This window comes from Bufo gargarizans, chromosome 2 (assembly GCF_014858855.1).
Source record: "Bufo gargarizans isolate SCDJY-AF-19 chromosome 2, ASM1485885v1, whole genome shotgun sequence".
Lineage (NCBI taxonomy): Eukaryota > Metazoa > Chordata > Amphibia > Anura > Bufonidae > Bufo > Bufo gargarizans.
In genome coordinates this window covers 426,087,089-426,108,586 of record NC_058081.1, presented here as the reverse complement: position 1 = coordinate 426,108,586, position 21,498 = coordinate 426,087,089, and the positions used below count along the sequence as shown (strand labels likewise).

At 42.7% G+C, this 21,498-nt stretch overlaps 1 protein-coding gene across 1 annotated transcript in view; it reads right to left on the bottom strand.

Annotated features, from left to right (window-relative positions):
* The window catches only part of LOC122928255 (A disintegrin and metalloproteinase with thrombospondin motifs 2-like), a 670,803-nt gene that overhangs the window by 370,155 nt on the left and 279,150 nt on the right, over positions 1 to 21,498 (bottom strand). The window contains exons 6-8 of the mRNA XM_044280912.1: positions 17,569 to 17,725; positions 11,087 to 11,192; positions 4,142 to 4,285 (exon numbers count right to left, since the gene is read on the bottom strand). Coding sequence (XP_044136847.1) covers positions 4,142 to 4,285; positions 11,087 to 11,192; positions 17,569 to 17,725 — 407 coding nt within the window. The remainder of the gene's footprint in view (positions 1 to 4,141; positions 4,286 to 11,086; positions 11,193 to 17,568; positions 17,726 to 21,498) is intronic.

Sequence of the window (21,498 nt, the reverse complement as noted above, 5' to 3'; positions counted from 1 at the left end):
TCAGAGAAGAGCTACTAAACTGGTACATGGATTGAGGATAAAACTTAGCAGGAAAGATTAAAGGACCTTAACATGTATAGCTTGCAAGAAAGACGAGACAGGGGGGATATGATAGAAACTTTTAAATACATAAAGGGAATCAACAAGGTAAAAGAGGAGAGAATATTTAAAAGAATAAAAACTGCTACAAGAGGACATAGTTTTAAATTAGAGGGGCAAAAGTTTAAAAGTAATATCAGGAAGTATTACTTTACTGAGAGAGTAGTGGATGCATGGAATAGCCTTCTTGCAGAAGTGGTAGCTGCAAATACAGTGAAGGAGTTTAAGCATGCATGGAATAGGCATAGGCCATCCTTTATATAAGATAGGGCCAGGGGCTATTCAGTATATTGGGCAGACTAGAGGGGCCAAATGGTTCTTATCTGCCAACGCATTCTGTTTCTATGATTTGTGTCAGCCTGGTGTAGCACATGAAAAAATTTCTCTATCACGTTGATGATACTGCTGCAGCTGCCTCTGCTGCTTATAGTAGTGTTGACTGCGGGAAGTAGGTGACTTTGTGGGGAGGAGAGAGGAACCTCAGACAAGTGGGTGGCAATATAGTACAGTAATAAAGTAATATGGCCACATTGAAACGGCAACAGAAAAACATGACATTTTGGTTTGCGAGCATCTACAAAGCATGGCTATCCAGAAATCATTGCTTGATGGTAAGAATACATCTGTCATTATTTACGCAAGAAAATGACATTCTGGCCAGTGTGCTGAAGCACCAAATCCTTTCTGGTTCTGCCCCCCAACTAACACAATTTGTCATCATGGCTGGTGTTATTGCCATCATCAGTTCCTGCTCTTCCTTCACCACTGACTCCTCTTCCTCCACAAGACTTTCTCACATAATTTTTCCTTGTGGGTTGCTAACAGCTACAGGGCAGCCAGCAAAATGTCTATGCTGTTCTTCCTCAACAGTTCTTAGTGGCATCAGCCTGAGCGTCTGCTCTAAGATAAATATCCGGGGAATGACATAACTGATGCTGAAGATGTCACTACTGACAAATCTGGTGGCCTTTTCGAAAGGGCCTGAGTATGCGAGTATGCTCTAATGAGCTGCCCCTGCATAAAGAAATTATTCACCGCTTTACACTGCTCGTAGACACACTGTAGCATATGCAAGGTGGACCACCAGTTACTTGGATCGATGCAGATCAAGTGGTGCAATGGCAGACATCTCTGTTACTGCAAGTCCAGGAGGGTGTTCCTTGCTACTTAAGAATGGCTGAAATATGAGGAGAGACTCCTGGACATAGTCAGCACCTTCAGCAAGCCACTGTACTTTTTCAAAAACCACTGCACAACTCTGTGCCATGCAGAGAGCATATGTTATTTCCCCCAAATCCAGAACAGCCACAATGTTCCTGTCATTGCCAATGACCACCTTGCCCAGTTGGAGATGGCAGGGAGACATCCAGGGGGATGTTTGCTGCTGTGTGGCTACTCTTGTCCAGATGCATCAGCTCTAACATGGCATGGCAACACTTCACTTTACATATATGATAGGAAGCAGGTGGAGTTTAAGTGATGCTCTGCCCTGCTGCTGTTGGGGAAGGGAGGATGTCCATGTCCAGTGGGCCAAGAAAGACATGTAGTGACCTTGCCTTTAACAGCGGTGTCCACAGTAGCATGCACCAAGCAAGAATTAGAGAAATTATGACATCTAGGTATCTTCTAGCAAGCCTGAACGCACACCATCGGCTCCCTAAAAGCAGCAGAATTCAGTAAGTGGCATGACAGTGCCTGCACCTCTAAAAACTTGTCCAGATGTGGGGATAATACACAGTGCTAGTGGCAGGTAAGCTTGGCTTAGGTCTGGCATATTTTGCACCTGCGTACACAGTATAAAAGGTATTGCCAGCAGATCTGGCCCTGGCAGTTTTTCGGGAGGTTCTGGCCATATGTTGACTCTGCTCTTTATTGCTGCCGCTGCCACCACCCTCCTCCTCTGATTTCACCTCCTCCTCAGGACTCCGATCCAGATTCCATGTCCAACACACAATCATTGCCCTCCATGCCACTTTTATCAGACTTTTATATGTCATCGTGAGCTGCTTGTCTCCCTTCTGATCAACTGCTCTGTATTTGCCCTGAGTGCCATTGCCAGTTCTACTGTGGCTACAGCTACCATTACTACAACCATCTCCAACACCAAGGCAGCTATGCATGATGTCCCCAGACTCCCCCAAATTTCCTTCTCATGGCAGTCAAAAAGTTGACTTCCCTCTCATAAGTATCTTCTTTGGAGCATGGTTTTTTTTTGGCCTCTTTCTAGGAAAAAAAGAAAGCACTCCACTAGGAGGGGAAGTGAAGACGAAGAAGATCCAATTGAAAAGCTTCTCTGGAGTTGCAAGGAGGAGAGGCAGGAGGAATACTGTGACCCCCGGCTCCAAGACACAGTATCAGATTGAGAGGTGGCCTCCACATTATCCTGCTGTGACTGAGAAATGGAGAGAGCTATTCAGTCCACAATCTCATCCTCTTTGTCCTCAATAATAAAGTTGCACCTTTCAGAAGCCATGGGGGAGAAGAACTGGGGCCTACTACTACTGGCCAGATGGCTCGTGATGATACTACCCACATTCCAACTGGAGGATGAGGCATGAGTCTTTTCTTTTGCACTATTCTATTTTCAAACGTTTTATCATGAGGCCAATAAATGAAAAGTCACAGGTTTCTTATAAATAAAAATCCATGGGTTTGGTACACAGATTATTTAACGATACTAGCAAAATGTAAAGTGTGTTTTCTGTAATTTAAAGACAGCGGTGCAATTAAATGTCCCTCACCTTGTAAAAACATGCTGCACACTGGTATTGACAATTTACAGTGTTTGCTGTAAAATGTCTTTGAACTATACATTTAATATCGCTGGTTCAAAAATGAAATGTTTGTACTAAAATGTCTATAAAACACACAGTCTAATGCAGTAAAGCGTCCGCTAACATGGATATAACTATGCAATGTTTACACTGAAATATCATTGAGCTATGGGGCACATTTATTAAGACAGGCGTGAAGTTATGAAGAGGCACCGCCCTCTCCATAACCTCGGCGCATCCAGCACCAGTTGTAAACATAAGAAAACTTCAGAGCTGTCTAACATTTAGACCATTTTATACGATTAAAACAGGCGTAGAAAATTATGAATGAGACGGGCCTGCCAGCCAGTCCCCATCCCTGGCCATAATTGTAGACCTGGTGCAAGCAGGGCGAAGTCGCAGATAGCGGCGCAACTAACCATTGTTCCATCATCTGTGCCTGAAATATGCCTAATGAAGGCGCATTTCAGCTTAGGGTACTTTCACACTAGCGTTATTCTTTTCCGGTATTGAAATCCGATAAATGGTCTCAATGCCGGAAAAATAAAAACTCATCAGTTTTGTCCCAATGCATTCTGAATGGAAATCAATCTGTTCCATATGCATCAGGATGTCTTCCGTTCCATCCCTTGTACAGTATTTGACCAGGCAAAATAACGCAGCATGTTGCAGTATTTTTTCCGGCCAAAATCCCGGAACACTACCCCACTACCGGTTTTCCAATCTGCCCATGCGCAGTTGTTTTTATCTTTAAAAAATTGAAATAACGGATCTGTTATTCCAGATGATACCGGAAATACGGTCCCGGTATTTCAATGCATAAGTCTAACGGATCCGGAAAACAAAGATATCCGTTTGCAGCCTCAGAAGTGACTGAGTAATCAAGATAGCCCTAGGTCGAACCAATGCCACTAGGGAGTTTTTAAAAAATAAGTAGGTAAAAGTCCTAAAGAACAAAAAAAAAGTCTAATAAAATAAACAAAAACATCTTTAAAAATCATGAGCTCAAAATTCCAAAAGTGCATAAAACATAAACATATAATATATATTCTCACACTTGCCTGGACCCGTACAATAAATATATCCCCTAAATTAATTTTAAAAGTGAACGCAGTGAAAAAAAAAATTCAAAAAGCAAGCAATTGCTTTTCATGCATTATAACACACTAATGAATTAATGTCATTTAAATGGGAATTAAACTTTACCAGGGAATTAAACTTTGCAAAACACAAATACACATCATTAAAGAATGTTAAAAGTTACTTACTTTAGGTATCGGCCAAGCTCTTGCTGACTACATCGAGACCAGTGAAAGCGATGAAATGCAGCTTGTACGAGAGGAGCCATAATGCTGCCCATTCTAACTTCATCTCCACACCTATTTCCTTGGCCATCATGTTCCATTCCTAACCTGGAACATTAATTGGGCAATATTTACTAATCATTAAATTTACTTTAACCCCTTCAAGCACATTAGCATACAGTTTCATCACATGAATGGAATGGGCACAGCAGCAATGCCCATACCATCGGTTACAGAATGCTGACTGCATTATATGTAGCTCAGATCCTGGCTGTTTAACTCCTTGGCATATGTGGCAGTCAATAATGACCATGGCACCTAAGTGTTTAGACAGAGGGAGGAGATGCCATCTTTCACTACATCGGATCCCATGTTGAAGCATGAATATGAAGTCTCTGATCATTTGGAATACATTGGGTCTGATAAAATTATCCTTTGTATAAATTGAATATTTGTCTTGTATGTTTGTTTAAGCTTGTCCATTTCTGTCTGATGAAACGAACAAAGAACCTGCTGTGGAATATTTGTGGAAGACATGCCTGAAATGTGTGTACAAGGTACTATCCCACTTAATTGACAACTTGTAAATGAACAAGGAGTTGTTTGGAAATATGTGTGCAAAAGAGTTAGCACTGTCTGCCAGGGTTATCTTTAGATTCTGATTTATTGCGGATTTGAGAACTGGCCACTCCAAGGTCCGAAATCATAACAGATATAAGATATACACAATGACCATTATGGACTGCATAAGCTGGCTACATTTCATTAGGGGGTGAAGCTCTTTGGTTAAAACAGTATAAAAGCTGGGCCGGTTCAGCAAGCCATTGGAGTTCACCTCTGGGGGAGACACGTCTTTGCGTCGGAAAGATGGTGCTTTTCCAATCGAGATTCTGACTTCTTTCTCTGTAAAAGACTACCCAGCTGATATATGCAGGTGTCAAATGATGTTAACTCAATTGGAGATGCAAGTACCTTCATTCTGGATGCAGTGTGGTTGTAATTAGACATTATGTGTTGTGTTTTAGCTAACCCTTAATCTTTTCTATTCTTTGTATTTACTTAATTTGCCAAAAGAAGGGCATACATTTGTCTGATTATCACTATTACCTTTATAAATGTACTTATACATTTTACCATTCTTACAATGGTGTGTAGTCTCTGAAACTGAATGGTGTATTTGTTAGCAATACACGCATGCGCGAGAATACAGGGCTAGATGAGATTACCATATTTTTTGCCCTATTTGACACACCTGCCCATAAGATGCACCAAGGTTTTAGAGGAGGAAAATAAGATACAAAAATGTTCCATCACACCTCATATCAGATCACCAATAAGACCTCCAATGTTTATCAGACATCAGATTTGAGCCCCAATCAGACCCCCAATGTTAATCAGGCCTCCCCTCAGACCCACAACCACGCCCCTAATGTTAATAAGACCGCCAATCAGAGCTCAATTCAGACCTCCAATATTCATAAGACCCCCAATCAGATCTCAGATCATAGTCCGAATGTGAATAAGATCCCCCATTCAGACCCAAATGTGAATGGCCACCAAGCAAGCCTCAGATCAGCCCCCAGATGTGAATATGACCTCCAAAGCAGACCTTAGATCACACCCCCAATGTAAATGACCCCCAAGCAAACCTCAGATCAGGGCCAGATGTGAATGACCCCCAAACAGACCTCAGATCAGACCCCCAATTTTAATACCCTCCAAAGCAGACCTACTAACTTACCTCTCCTGCTTCAGACGAGGCAGCGCTTGACATCCACGATCTTATTATTCTTCCTGCCATGTGCTGTGATCCAACACGCAAAGCATAAGGTCAGCGAGCTGATATCCTCACACTGTGTGCAATCACAGCACAGAGAGCTGCCTAGGAAGACCAGGAAGCAGTGAGTACAGAGCTAGGGAAGCACTGCATTCACAGCTTCCTGGTCCTCCTGTACTAATGAGCACAGCCATAATGGAAGTGCTCATTAGTATTCGCCCCATAACATGCACTGACATTTTCCCCCACACTCTGGGGAGAAAAAAGGGGCGTCTTATAGTGCAAAAAATACAGTACGTACCTACTGCCTGGCCATGTCAAGCAACAGACTAAAGGAGGGGCTGGGCAGAAAAAGGCGTGTAGCATGGGCAAAATTAAAGTAACGGGCTTGGTTACATAGGGATGGTGCTAGTGAGGGGTTGCTTGGATTTATTTATTTATGTTTATATATCAGGAAATCATACACTTTTGTAATATACATGAATTTCAAATTCTGCTCACATGCAGTTCTAATGGCCGTAGAAATGCAGAATGTGATAATGCAGTGCTGTGTATAAATGCATATGCTCTTAAATCCTCCTATATAATGGTCTGTTTGATCAATGTCAGGTATACTTTTCCTGTTTTTATAGAATGCACATGCTCATAAATCCTACATAAACCAAAAAATCCAATTTACAAGTAATAAATTAGCACACTGCATGAGTTAGAGCCTAATATCCATATATTATCACTACACATTAATTGTCAAAATGAGCCTTTTCCACATTTATAGTTGTCTATAAGTAATGATCCCAATCCTTTTTAACATTGGCAGGAAAATATCCCCATACTAGCTCATCTCTACGCACCTGAAGGGGTTAATTGTGCGTATCATAGCCCCCTGTAAGAGATCAGGGGCTGCCAGGCAGCAGGGGGCAGACCCCCCCCTCCCCAGTTTGAATCTCATTGGTGGCCAGTGTGCGGCCTCCCCCGGCCCCCCCTCCCTCCCTCTATTGCATTAATAACATTGGTGGCAGTGTGCGGCCTCCCCCGGCCCCCCCTCCCTCCCTCTATTGCATTAATAACATTTGTGGCAGTGTGCGGCCCCCCCCCCCTTCCCTCTATTGCATTAATAACATTGGTGGCAGTGTGCAGCCTCCCCCCCCCCCCCGATCATTGGTGGCAGCGGAGTTCCGATCGGAGTCCCAGTTTAATCGCTGGGGCTCCGATCGGTAACCATGGCAACCAGGACGCTACTGCAGTCCTGGTTGGCATGGTTAATTAGCAATAGTAGAAGCATCATACTTACCTGCTGGCTGCTGCGATGTCTGTGTCCGGCCGGGAGCTCCTCTTACTGGTAAGTGACAGGTCTGTGCGGCGCATTGCTGTCACTTACCAGTAGAAGGAGCTCCCGGCCGGACACAGACATCGCAGCAGCCAGCAGGTAAGTATGATGCTTCTACTATTGCCAAGTAACCATGGCAACCAGGACTGCAGTAGCGTCCTGGTTGCCATGGTTACCGATTGGAGCCCCAGCGATTAAACTGGGAGTCCGATCGGAACTCCGCTGCCACCAATGATCGAGGGGGGGGAAGGGGGAGAGGGGAGGCCGCACACTGCCACCAATGTTATTAATGCAATAGAGGGAGAGAGGGGGGGCCGGGGGAGGCCGCATACTGCCACCAATGTTATTAATGCAATAGAGGGAGGGAGGGGGGGGCCGGGGGAGGCCGCATACTGCCACCAATGTTATTAATGCAATAGAGGGAGGGAGGGGGGGGCCGGAGGAGGCCTCACACTGCCACCAATGTTATTAATACAATAGAGGGATGGAGGGGGTGCCGGGGGAGGCCGCACACTGCCACGAATGTTATTAATGCAATAGAGGGGGGGAGGGGGGGGCCGGGGGAGGCCGCACACTGCCACCAATGTTATTAATGCAATAGAGGCAGGGAGGGGGGGCCGGGGGAGGCCGCACACTGCCACCAATGTTATTAATGCAATAGAGGGAGGGAGGGTGGGCTGGGGGAGGCCGCACACTGCCACCAATGTTATTAATGCAATAGAGGGAGGGAGGGGGGGCCGCACTGGCCACCAATGAAATTTAAACTGGGGAGGGAGGGGGGTCTGCCCCCTGCTGCCTGGCCGCCCCGGATCTCTTACAGGGGGGCTATGATACGCACAATTAACCCCTTCAGGTGCAGCACCTGAGGTGTTAATTGTACGGATCACAGCCCCCTGTAGGAGATCGGGTGCTGCCAGGCAGCAGTGGGCAGTCATGTACACAGTTCGTTGTATATTCTCCCAAAATTAAAGGGGCAGTCACAGTGAAAGTCACAGTTAAAGGGGTGGCCACTGTAGATCTCACTTTTCTGGGGGAAACTGTTGATATTTTTTTACGACACACGGAAACAAAGCCGGGTGCGAAGCCGGGTCCTTCTGCTAGTCTCATATATATAAAAATGAGTGTCTGTCTGCCTGTCTAGATGTTCTTTATGTGCGACCAAATGACTGGACTGAACTTGACCATATTTGGCACACAGGTACATCAGGTGTCCAGGAAGGTTTTAGACTGGATCTAAGCTCTCTAGGACTTACCGTTCCTGAGATATTCCCAAAAAATGACCTGCATTAACCAATAGAAGCCACATCTCAGACCAAGGGTGCATATCGCTAGGATATGCCCCCACTGTCTTATAGGTGCGGGTCCCGCTGCTGGGACCCGCACCTATATTGAGAACGGAGCCCCGAAAGTGAAGGAGAGCGCATTGCGCATGCGCAGCCGCCCTCCATTCATTTTTATGGGGCCGCCGAAAATAGCCAATCACTGGCTCAGCTATTGCTATCTGCCCCATAGAAATGAATGGGAGCATGGGCCGCCCATGCGCGGCATGCTCCCCTTCACTTCTATGGGAGAGTTGGGGATTACAGCTTGGTGGCGGATGGACCCCGGGAAAGCTGTGGTCCTCCAGCCACAGCGCTCCCCGCTCCTTTCTCAATATAGGTGCAGGTCCAAGCGGTGGGACCCGCACCTATCAGACAATGGGGGCATATCCTAGCGATATGCCCCCATTGTCTAAGATGGGAATACCCTTTAAATCCGAACTGCCATTTACACGGTCACATGTCCCTTATTAGCCAATAGAAGCTCACAGGTCATACTCCAGGTTGACATAACAACTGATCACAGGTTTTAGCAGTTCTCAGGCCCTTAAATATTCAGTCATATGAAGTATGACGGCACAACTACACTGCTACATGCATGGGGGGAAGGGGCCACTATTCAACAGACGGCCGCTGTGGAGTTCACTGTTAAAGGGGGCGACAGTGTGGCGGTCAGTGTTAAAGGGGTGATCAATGTTAAAGGGACGGGCATTGTGGAGGTCACTATTAAAGGTGCAGGCATTGTGGAGGTTACTGTTAAAGGGGTGGCCATTATGAAGGTCACTGTCAAAGGGATGGGCACTGTGAAAGTCACTGTCAAAGGGGTGGTCAATGTTAAAGGGGCAGGCACTGTGGAGGACATTTTTAAAGGGGCAGGTACTGTGGAGGTCACTGTTAAAGGGGCAGGCACTGTGGAAGTCACTATTAAAGGGGCGGCCATTATGAAGGTCACTGTCAAAGAAGTAGTCAATGTTAAAGGGGCGGGCACTGTGAAGGTCATTGTTAAGGGGCGGGCACTGTGGAGGTCACTGTTAAAGGTGCAGACACTGTGGAGGTCACTGTTAAAGAGGCAGGCATTGCGAAAGTCACCGTTAAAGGGGCAGGCATTACAGAGGTCACTGTTAAAGGGGCGGCAACTATATAGGTCACTGTTAAAGGGGCGGCCACTATGAAGGTCACTGTCAAAGGGGTGGTCAATGTTAAAGGGGCGGCACTGTGGAGGTCACTGTTACAGGGGTGGTCAACATTAAAGATTCGGGCACTATGGAGGTCACTGTTAAAGGGGCAGGTACTTTGGAAGTCCCTGTTAAAGGGGCGGGCACTGTGAAGGTCACTGTTAAAGGGGTGGGAACTGTAAAGGTCAATGTTAAAGGGGCGAGCACTGTGGAATACACTGTTAAAGGGGCAAGTACTGTGGAGGTCACTGTTAAAGGGGCGGCCACTATGAAGGTCACTGTTAAAAGGGTTGTCAATGTTAAAGGTGCAGCCACTATGAAGGTCACTGCTAAAGGGGTGGTCAACGTTACAGGGGCGGGCACTGTGGGTGGTCATTGTTAAAGGGTCGGGCACTCTTAAAGGGGAAGGCACTGTGGAGGGTATTGTTAAAGGGGCGAGCACTGTGGATGTCACTGTTAAAGATGCGGTCACTGTGGAGGTCAATGTTAAAGGGGCGGGCACTGTGTAGGTCATTGTTAAATGGGTGGGTACTGTAGAGGTCACTGTTATGGGGGATACTGTTTATATCTTTTTACGACACACGGAAACATTAAATGAAATGGATTAAATATACCTGTGCGAACCGGGTCCTTCTGCTAGTCACTTATATATCATAGTACCAAAACGATGTGTTTCGCTTTGGGGGGTCATCATCATTTTAATATCTTGTCTCAGCTGTGTTATTACATGTATTGTAATTTGAGATTTGATTCCCACCAAGTTGAATTCTCAACATCCATACACCTGAAATAGTAGAAAATAATAACACCCCCCACCGTGGTGTTTCTTTTTACAGGGAGGGGTAGTGTGTTGTATCTGTTGGGATACATTATGACTGGGGGTTAGGGTGGGTTCAGATCACGTTTTATGCCTCCACGTTTTATACGTTACAAAAAAAAGTATACAAAAACGCAGCACACCACGTTCTGGTATCCTGCACAGTGTGGTAAAAAAAAAATATGCATATTTTTTTTTTACAATGATATCAAACACAGCCGCTATCAAATGGACAGCACTGTGCTTGGTGACTCCCACTGATCAGATACTTATGACCAATCCAGAGGATAGTTCATCAGTAACAATATCTTTGAAAACCCTTTTAACTACAGTGCACAATAATAAAATGTAAACATGAAAACATGATAAACGACAGTAAATTACCAAAATTATATAATGAAACTTGTCATTAAGCAACATGTATATTTTTAAGATATATCTTGTTAATTTATTAATATTACAGTGTCTTTCAATTGCTATAAAATTTTACTCACACATGACCAGTTTCATGAGCTACTACAAAGGCTGAAGAGAATCCATCTTCGTGGTTTAGTGTACAACTACGTACTGGGTGACACATTCCTGTAACTGGTGCATAACCTAGAAAATAAACGTAAATACATTAAAATGTCTTAAGGATGACATGTCAATTTCCACATGAATTCAATACAAAGTTAAGACAAGAGACCAAACAGCATAAATCGAAGCTAGAAATCTTTATATCTTAGCATTATGGGGCTCATTTATTAAGACCAGCCATTTACATGCCGGTCTTAAGTGTCTCTGTACGGTTGGAGAAAGTGCCAAAGTTATGTGGAGGTGCAGAACTTGGTCTCTCTGGTCCAGGATGTGATTTCATGTGGGCTTTTTTCTCTCCCTCCATATCTCCAGTGGTGGTGTTTGGGGATAATTGAATTTTTTTTTACTATTATGATTTTTGTTATTGTATAAAGGTAGTTCATAAAAATAATTTCAAAAAATAACTTTCCTAGAAATAGAGCACAGAAAAATACATTTCCGATCTTGCTATCCCAGATGTCATTTGATCAATATAGAGCTGTTATTCAAATATACCCTTCCACGCGCTGAAATAAAAACATGATCCTTTAAAAAATAAAATAAAATGCTGTCTTCCTTTACTGGGGCAGTCCTCATGAGAGCATCTTGACTGCACTTGAAGATACCTTCAGGCAAGCGTCACAGCAGAATGATTAGCTGCAGATTTGCTGTCATGGATGTTTGTGTGGTAAATACGTAGCTTTATACAGCACCAGCAAAGTGAATGAGAATTTCTGAAAAAAACTGCAGCAGAAAAGCTGCAGCAATGCAGATTAGAAATCCGCAGCATGTCAGTTTATATAGCAAAAAGAAATATATAATGTTATCCGGTGCGAAAGTAATGGACCTCAGCAGCGGTACCCTTAAGGGAGTAGGTTCAATCTCCTAAGTAGCTAAAAAAACAGAAGGTGCGGGAACCGCGCTCTAAAAAACAGTTTATGTCAGTTCTTGAACCCTACAGAAACAGAGAACTGAAGTCTGATCCAGATAACAGAGGCGTTATTCACAGAGACGTAATGTTCATACGAAAAAGTTTGTAATCCACCTCCTACTGGTCCGCAGATCTCCTGATGAGTCACCAACCAAGGAATCCAAACACCGGACCCGAATACCTTCAAGAAGGAATAGAACAGATGGTGCAATACCCTCGGTATCTTTAAAGGTAAGCGGTTTATTGTACTTACAATTTTTAAGTTACAAGCATGCACATAGAAATTCCCGACCCGGGTTTCGCTATTCGCTTCTTCAGGGGCCGCGGTGCAAACGCCGCTGCAAACCACGAGTAAAAGATCACTTCTACCCCGGAACTGAAACGGACTTCCGTTGTCAAATAACCTATCCCTCACAAATATCGGATGTCAAACATATATAAAATGTGCATTATAAATAGACACATGAAATCACATAAAATATATCATAATACATAAATACAATATAAATACATATATGCAACAAGTAAAAATTATATATATATAAAATTGTCATTGTAAAATTTAAAAAAGGTAATGGTATCATACAAGTCAAGCCATACAGACTGCTTTTATATCCCACTCGATGTTTAATCCTTGTGGATGTAGAGTGTCCATCTCAAATATCCATTGCGCCTCTTTCTTATTAATTTGCGTGGCGGGATTACCTCCTCGCCAATAACATTTCACTGATTCTATACCGCAAAATTTCAAACCACTAGGATCTTTTTGGTGAACTCTCTTAAAATGGGCTGAGACACTATGCGTCTCCAGCACCGTCTTAATATTTCTAATATGCTCTGCCACCCGGACTTGGAGCTTCCTTAGGGTTCGGGTGGCAGAGCATATTAGAAAAGAAAGATCCTAGTGGTTTAAAATTTTGCGGTATAGAATCAGTGAAACGTTATTGGCGTTTGCACCGCGGCCCCTGAAGAAGCGAATAGCGAAACCCGGGTCGGGCATTTCTATGTGCATGCTTGTAACTTAAAAATTGTAAGTACAATAAACCTCTTACCTTTAAAGATACCGAGGGTATTGCACCATCTGTTCTATTCCTTCTTGAAGGTATTCGGGTCCGGTGTTTGGATTCCTTAGTTGGTGACTCATCACGAGATCTGTGGACCAGTAGGAGGTGGATTACAAACTTTTTCGTATGAACATTACGTCTCTGCGAATAACTCCTCTGTTATCTGGATCAGACTTCAGTTCTCTGTGTCTGTAGGGTTCAAGAACTGACAAACTGTTTTTTAGAGCGCAGTTCCCGCACCTTCTGTTTTTCAGTTTATATAGCAGACTTTACCTTTCTCAATGGAGAGGGTGAAATCGGCTTGCTTTTCCGCAGCAAAAACAGAATGTAATACGTGCGGTCTTGTTGTGTTTTTTGTGCTTTTCCTGCAGAAAAGCAGCAAAAACCACTGTTGATTTTGAAGGCAAGAGAAATGAAAGGCAATGTGTCATCAGAAAATGACCTGCTGTTTAACATGATTTTAAATCATTTTTAATTTTCCATGTCACTTTTTATATTTAAACTAAAACAAGCAGTTTTCACACTGGCCACTATGTCTAATAATTGGTGCCACTTCTTGGTTCCTACAGATTACTGCAGTTAACTCATTCTAATCCTGTAATTATATCATCTCTGTGCATAGTAGATAAGACAAGATCCAGCATTCACAATAGGTAATTGTTAGAGTTTATCTATTCTTTCCTTGCACAATGACCTCTGCACAGGTCACAGAGCATGCCTAGAAAACTCTCCCATAGAAGTCCCTGACCATTGTGTCTATGGCCCATAGGGCTGCCATAAAGCAATTTGTTTAATGTTGTTAAGAACAGCTCAGACAAGATGGCCACCGCCATAATAATGTTCAGGAAATAGAATAGAAAATGGATGTGCGTTGCTATTTAGTTTTAACTGGCAGATTCAATTTTTGGTGACACATTTCCTTTAACTATTGACAAGGCATAAGTGAAAACCATTCCAGACAACTACATCATGAATTTAGCAGATATGTCAAACGGTAGGAGGAACTCAACTACCTGGTGCCAAATGGACAAAGATATTGTGAACAGTACTCTAGCAAATATTTATTCGGATAAAACTGGTGATAGTACTAAATGTGATCTACTTCAATAGATCACTGAAAACAATCATAGAAAACGATATTATAAATAAAACATTACATCACACATAAAGCTAAAACCAGCTACCATCATCGAAGGGATCCCATATTACTACATTTGTGGATATGAACACTACAAATACTTTGTTTCCAGTTCAATAGGCGCGCACCTAACCAGCGAAATCATCTAAGCTAATCCAGCCTCCTGAACTCTCCCCTCCAATCTCGTGGATATTCTCTGATCACATGACCTGGGATCACGTGGAACAAGGTGGAAAGGTCCTAGATACATACTTGGCATCTGACCGCACGCACAGCGGATCATCCAAGTGAACCATAATCGGATCTAACGCCTTCTGGAGGGGTAAAGTACTTATGGTACATGCACCTATACTAATGGCTTCTTTTAGCCTCCATATTGCCTACTATAGCACTCAACGGTATATAGGAAGCCGGCTGTATTAACCCTTTCTGACATATAGCACTATATCTCATACAAGAGGTTTTTTTGTCTTACCTGGATACCATGACCACCTGAATTTTTGTAGTTCACGGTATAGCGGACTCATACAGACTTATATGTCCTAAACAAGAGCCCTTGAGCTCCAACGATCAGTCTCCTATTGCACATTACTATTAGGAGCATCCAGTGACATTTTTATCCTTTTATTATTCCCTTTTATTATTTTCCTTTGGCGACATTATGTGTGATGTAATGTTTTATTTATTATATAGTTTTCTATGATTTTTTTTTTGTGATCTATTGAAGTGGATCACATTTACTACTATCACCAGTTTTATCCGAATAAAATAACTATTTGCTAGAATACTGTTCACAATATCTTTGTCCATTTGGCACCAGGTAGTTTAGTGCCCCCTACTGTTTGACATATCTGCTATTTTACTCTCTCTGCGACCAGGGGTAGGTCGCAAGGGTCGTGCACCATACCCAGCTGATACGAGAGGTCAGAGCCACTGTACTATATTTATTCTACATCATGAATTTGATTATGGGAATACCAAGAGTGTGCAAAGCCATCAAAGCAAAACAGGTTATTTTTTAAGAACCTAAAATATGAAAATAAAAAGCAGTTTGTTTAACAATATTTTGTTTATTAATTAATTCCCTATGTTTCTTTGTTGTTTTCATGTCTTCAATACAAAACTACAATGGTGAAAATAAAAAAAATGAAAAAACATGGAATTAAATGGTGTTAAAAAGTGTGTCCAAACTTTTGAATGGTACTGTATCTTTACCAAAATTGAAGAGATTGTAACAACTTAGGGCGTCATTTATTAAGGCCAGCATTTTAGACCTGCACTGGATCCACCGGCCTCTACATAACTTTGCAGCATCTACCGCCAGTCTAAATGTAAGACAGCTTCATTGCTGGCTTAAAGACCATTTTCTACACCTAAAGCAGGTGTAGAAAATGATAAATGAGATGGACTTTGCAGCCGTCCCCTTCTCAGCCTGCCACACTTTTTTGGGCCTTATGTGAGCATGGAAAAGTCGCAGATTTCAGCACAAAGGACCTTTGCGCCACAATCGGAGACAGACATACACCAAAAAACTGAGGTTAATCTGATCAAAAATTACCCTATTAGTTTTTCCACAAGATTGCACAACTGGACCTAACCTATATATGTCTCACTTAGCTCCACAATAGACCTGCCTTTCACAGTCAGTGGCTCCACACCTTCGTGGCTCCCACAAGTCCACTGCCTTGGGGTAATCTTTAATTCTTTCCTGCCCTTTAAACCACACACCCAAGCCATTTCCACCTTCTGCCGTCTTCAGATCAAAAATAATTCTTCAAATCCACACATTCCTCAACTATGAATGTGCAAAAAAGATTGTACATACCCTCAACATCTCCCACCAAGACTACTGCAACATCCTTCTCTGTGACTTTCCATCTAATACCCTGGTGCTCCTCCAGTCTATCCTCAACTCTGCTTCCTAGCTTATCCGCTTCTGCCCCTGTTACTCGTATGCCTATACTCTCTGCCAAACACTTCACAGGGTCCCCATTGCCCAGAGAATCAATTACAAAACATTAACTATGACATGCAAGGATGTCCAGAACCTGTCCCTTCATTAGATATGTGACCTGATTTCCTGGTACCTTACCACATGGAATCTCAGATCCTCACTAGACCTTCTTCTCTCCTATTATCTGCTGTTCACACAGTCACCTCCAAGATTTCTACCATGTATTCTCTATACTCTGAGACTCCTTACCCCAATACATCAGGCTCTGACCTACAGCAGGTTCTCTGCTTTCAGGAAATATAAAGGTTTTGAGGGCGCACTTACTCTCCAAGAGCCATCATCTCTGTATTTTTTAGGCTACTATTTTTTACAATTTGCCGTTTAAAACCAGATATTTGTTCATTTCATTTCTGGTGATTTCTGGCGAGATCATGTAAATTAAGGCTTAGTGATATGTGTGGACCCTACATATGTTTAACGTTTATTTTTAAGAGGTCTTGTACATATAACTGTCTGCTCGGGTTACACTTTTACCCTCTAATATGAACATTTTTGCTATTTTTATGAAAAAATTGTTTATACACACGCTGTCTGTGTGTATAAATTGCTGAGTGCCATTTTGGTTTCATTTGTACATGTCAAAACTGAGAAAAATTACTAAACACCTTTGACATCGAAAGAGTTAAATGTAACTGTAACAAAGTGCACTATAAATCTATAACATTATTTAAGGTGAATGGTTTTAAAATAATAACATTATATACATTAATTGCTACCATATATATACAATAAACAGCAAGGTTAAACAATAATCCTATTCAGTAACATCTGGTAATTGTGTTTTTCAATGTAAAAAAAATTAAAAGTACGGGGTTGTCTAGGATATGCCACTAATGTCAGAGGTGGGACCTGCACCCATCTCTAGAACAAAGCCCCCAAAATGAATGAGAGCACACTGTGCGGCTGCCCTTAATTCATTTCTATGGGTCTGCTAAAAATAGCCAACCGCTCGCTTGGTTATTTCTGTAAGTCCAAATGAAGTGAATGAAGTAGTGGCCACTCTTGCAGTGAGTTCCCCATTCAGTTCCATGGGACTTACAAAAATAGCTATGTGCACTCGCTCAGTAATTTAGGAACTCCCAGAAAAGTGAATGAAGAGCAGGCAACGGTCAATGGACACTGCCTTAAAAAAATAAAAATATATCACAAACCCATACATTAGGGCAGGTGTGGATCAAGCAGAGAGTGTGCACATTTAACTACCTTTACATTTGTTTTTATATCACTTATTACATTTATTAATAAGTGAAAGAAACAGATAAACCCTTTACCTTGCATTCCAGAAGGACCAAACTCTTGTCTTGTAAGAAATATTGCATGATCATGGTATTCAGCATGTTCTTTATCTGGTTTCTGTTGAAGATAAGCCCAGCGGCACACATTTTCCAAACTCTGCGAGGGGTTTCCAACTTCAATTAAACTGGAAGACTATAAAGTTAAAAGAGAAACGACATAGAACATTAGGGATTCATGTTAAGTATGGTATTTTATTTTAAAATTTCAATATCATAAGGAAAATAATCATATATAGCTTTGCTAATAATCAATTGACAATAGTATATTCTATGCAGTATCTTTAACCTACTTAAAGAAGATTTTCACATGTCTGTTGTCAGGGCTGCTTTAACCTCTTAAGGACATAGGGCGTACAGGTACACCCTGATGTCCTGGTACTTAAGTACACAGGGCGTAACTGTACGTCCTGTGTATTTCCGATCACCGCCACACGGCGGGTGGTGATCGGGACAAGGTGCCTGCTCAAATCATTGAGCAGGCACCTTGGGACAATGTGCGGCGCGGTCCTGTGACCCCCCCGTGTCAGCAATCGTAGCAAACCGCAGGTCAATTCAGACCTGCAGTTTGCTGCTTTTCCGAGTTATTCGGGTCTTTGGGGACCTGATAACCCGGAACAGGATGGTGATCAGTGGTGTGATAATACACCACCAATCACCATCCTGAAATCCTGAGAGTTGATGGTGACATCACCTCTCAGGATCACTTCTGATTGGCTGCAGGGGCGGGAGGGCAGTTTAAATTATTGCAGCTCTCCTCTCCTCCTACTTTCTGTTGCATCACCCTAATTGGGTGTCTGTGGTCCACAGCACAGCTGTGTGACCCTAGACCCCCCAGGGATGCTGCAGCTTGCTCCCCTGCCCCACCCCCACCCCACACATTTTTTGGGGTGCAAGCATTTTTTTCCCCCTGCATACGCTGATTGTGGCCGGCACTTTTAGCATCCGGCCACTGTTAGTGCATCGCACACACCACCGCTGATCAGCTTCAGACGGCTGATCAGCGAGTTTTCGTTTTTTTATTTATTTTCTCACATTTTTTGTCCTTTTTTTAATTATTATTATTTTTTCTGTTAGTTTTAGGGATAAATTCGCGAACACCAGTGCCCCCACACACACGCACACTAAATAAAGATTTCCACACACACACGCACACACACTCCCCCCTATGGCCTGCCAGATGTTCTCGGCCGAGGAGGCATACGCCCAGCTTGCCCAGAGTCCCAGTGAGGACAAGGATGACCCCCCTTTCCTTACGTCATCAGCGCCCTCCTCATCATCTAGCGATGATGAGCCCCCAAGGAGCAAGGGGACAGCCATGCTAGGGACCCTGTGGCCCACACTAGTACGAGAAGCTCTGGGGCTCGTACTAGTTTTCCGGCCCACCAGAGCCCCCTACCGGTGAACTTGCATGGTGTACCCCAGAGCATTTTGATCCTGCCATTCCTGATTTTTTTGGCCAAGCAGGAATCCAGATTCCCACAGTGGGCTTCACTGAACACAACAATTTTAGTCTTTTTTTCAGTGACCATTTTGTGAATCTGATGGTGGAGCAAATGAACCTGTATGCACAACAGTTCATTGCTCAACACCCGGGTTCCTTTTTGGCTAGGGCCGGTGGCTGGACTCCGGTCAGTGAGGCCGAGATGAGGACGTTTTGGGGCCTCGTGCTGCACGTGGTCCCAGTAAAAAAAAACAGTGTCAGGCATTACTGGAGTAGGGACGTCCTCTACCAAACCCCACTTTACAGTACGGCCATGACACGTACCCGGTTTGAGGCCATCCGGAAATGCCTGCATTATGCAGATAATGGGGACAAATTTTTTGAGGCCTATGTAACTGGAAGTGAGGTCGCGGTTGATGAGTCACCGAAGGTCCTGCAAGGTATACGATGCAGTCCAACACGTCAGTAATTTAATTAAGTTTAATATGTTTAAAAATAAAATATTAAGGTTGTATTAAGCTTAAATTAACCTCTTACTAAGCTATTATAAATATTGTCAGTGGCTAATTATAAATATTGGCAGCCGCTAATTGATCCTTCTATCTTCCTAAAAGCTAAAAGACCTTTGATGATGTCACTGAAATGCCCCATTTTCCGTCTATAACCCAAGCCCACTCCGACCACAACCCCCGCCCATCGTGATGTCATAGAAGGTCCCGCAAGGCAGCAGAAGTCCCTTTGTTAGTGGACCTGCGATCTTTGAAATTTGCTTTTAATTATATACGATCGTGTTTAATAAATCGTGATTTAAGCAAAATATTTGAGCACCACATCTAACACAGATATGTATCATTTATAAATATTAACAATAACTAATTGTGGCACCCAACTTTCCTGGGGCCGATTCTGTCTGCCCATTTTGTCCCATTTCATAGACGCATCTATCACAGATATTCAACATATCTATATGAACAGCTGTTCACAGACATGTCTGGATATGTTCTAATATATTTATATAACTATCTGTTTGTTAACTATTTACATAGTTAATACGGTTGAAAAAAAACATACATCCATCAAGTTCAACCAAGGGATAGGTGGGGACGAGAATCCCAGAAGGAAGTGAGACTCAGATTGGTCTTAGAAGCAGCTGATTGACATTGTATGCTGTAATTTAATCCACCATCCACAAGGACACACAAATCCTTCTCTAAGTGACTCTCCCAGTGCTACATCACCTAGGACATATGACGCACAGAGATTATTACTACCATTATGCATAACTTTACATTTGTCCATATTGAACCTCATTTGCTAAGTTGATGCCCAATCACTCAGAGTCAGCTTGTAGTGTGTGGACATCTTCCATAGACCGTACAGTTCTACACAGCTTAGTGTCATCTGCAAAAATAGATATGGTGCTAGTAATCCCCTCCTCAATATCATTAATAAATAAATTAAATAATAAAGGGCCCAGCACTGAACCTTGGGGTACACCACTTATAACCTGGGAATTTTCTGAAAAGGAATCATTGACCACAACGGTCCTTCAGCTAATTTTCAATCAAATTACAAACTATACTTTCCAAGCCAATAGACCTTACTTTGTCTATAATTATCTGTGGAGTACCTTGACCCTTTTTTAAAATATGGGCATCATGTTTGCCTTGCGCCAGTCACTTGGCACTGTACCAGTCCCTAGAGAATCCTTAAAAATTATAAACAGATTCTAACAGCCCCGGCGCCACAGATATCAGCTCCTTTCTCTTCTTTTGTATATACAGCGCTAAAAAACCTATTTAGGAACTCTGCTTTTTCCTTATCTTCAGTGACTACCCCCCCCCCCCCATACCATTATTTAGGGGAGCTACCTGCTCAGACCTAGGTTTTTTAGCATTTATATATTTGAAAAACTTTCTGGGATTTGTTTTACTTTCTTTTGCTACCTGATGTTCGTTTTGTATCTTTGCTACAGCTGAACCCTCAGATTTGTATTTTTTAAATGCCCTCTTTTTGTCTTTTATTGCTCTTTTTACAGTAGCTGTAAGCCATGGGGGGGGGGGGTGATTTTAGCCGTTTATACTTGTTATCGAAAGGGATACATTTTTTAGTGCAATTACTCAATGTGAATTTGAAGCTCTCCCATTTATTCTCAGTATTATTATGTGACAGTAGCTGCTCCCAGTCTATGCCCTGAAATGCTGCCCTCAATCCAGGGAAATTAGCCTTTTTGAAATTCAGTGTTTTTGCTCTGCCTGACAGAGTTTGCTTTTTATAGTTTAGGGGGAATATAATTATATTGTGGTCACTATTACCTAGTTTTTCTCGAACAGTAACATTCCCAACAAGCTCTGCATCATTAGAAATTAACACATCCAACTGAGCATTGCTCCTAGTGGGAGCTTCTACAAACTGGCCCATAAAATGGTCCTGCAGCGAGTTGAGGAATTTTCTCCCCTTTGCGG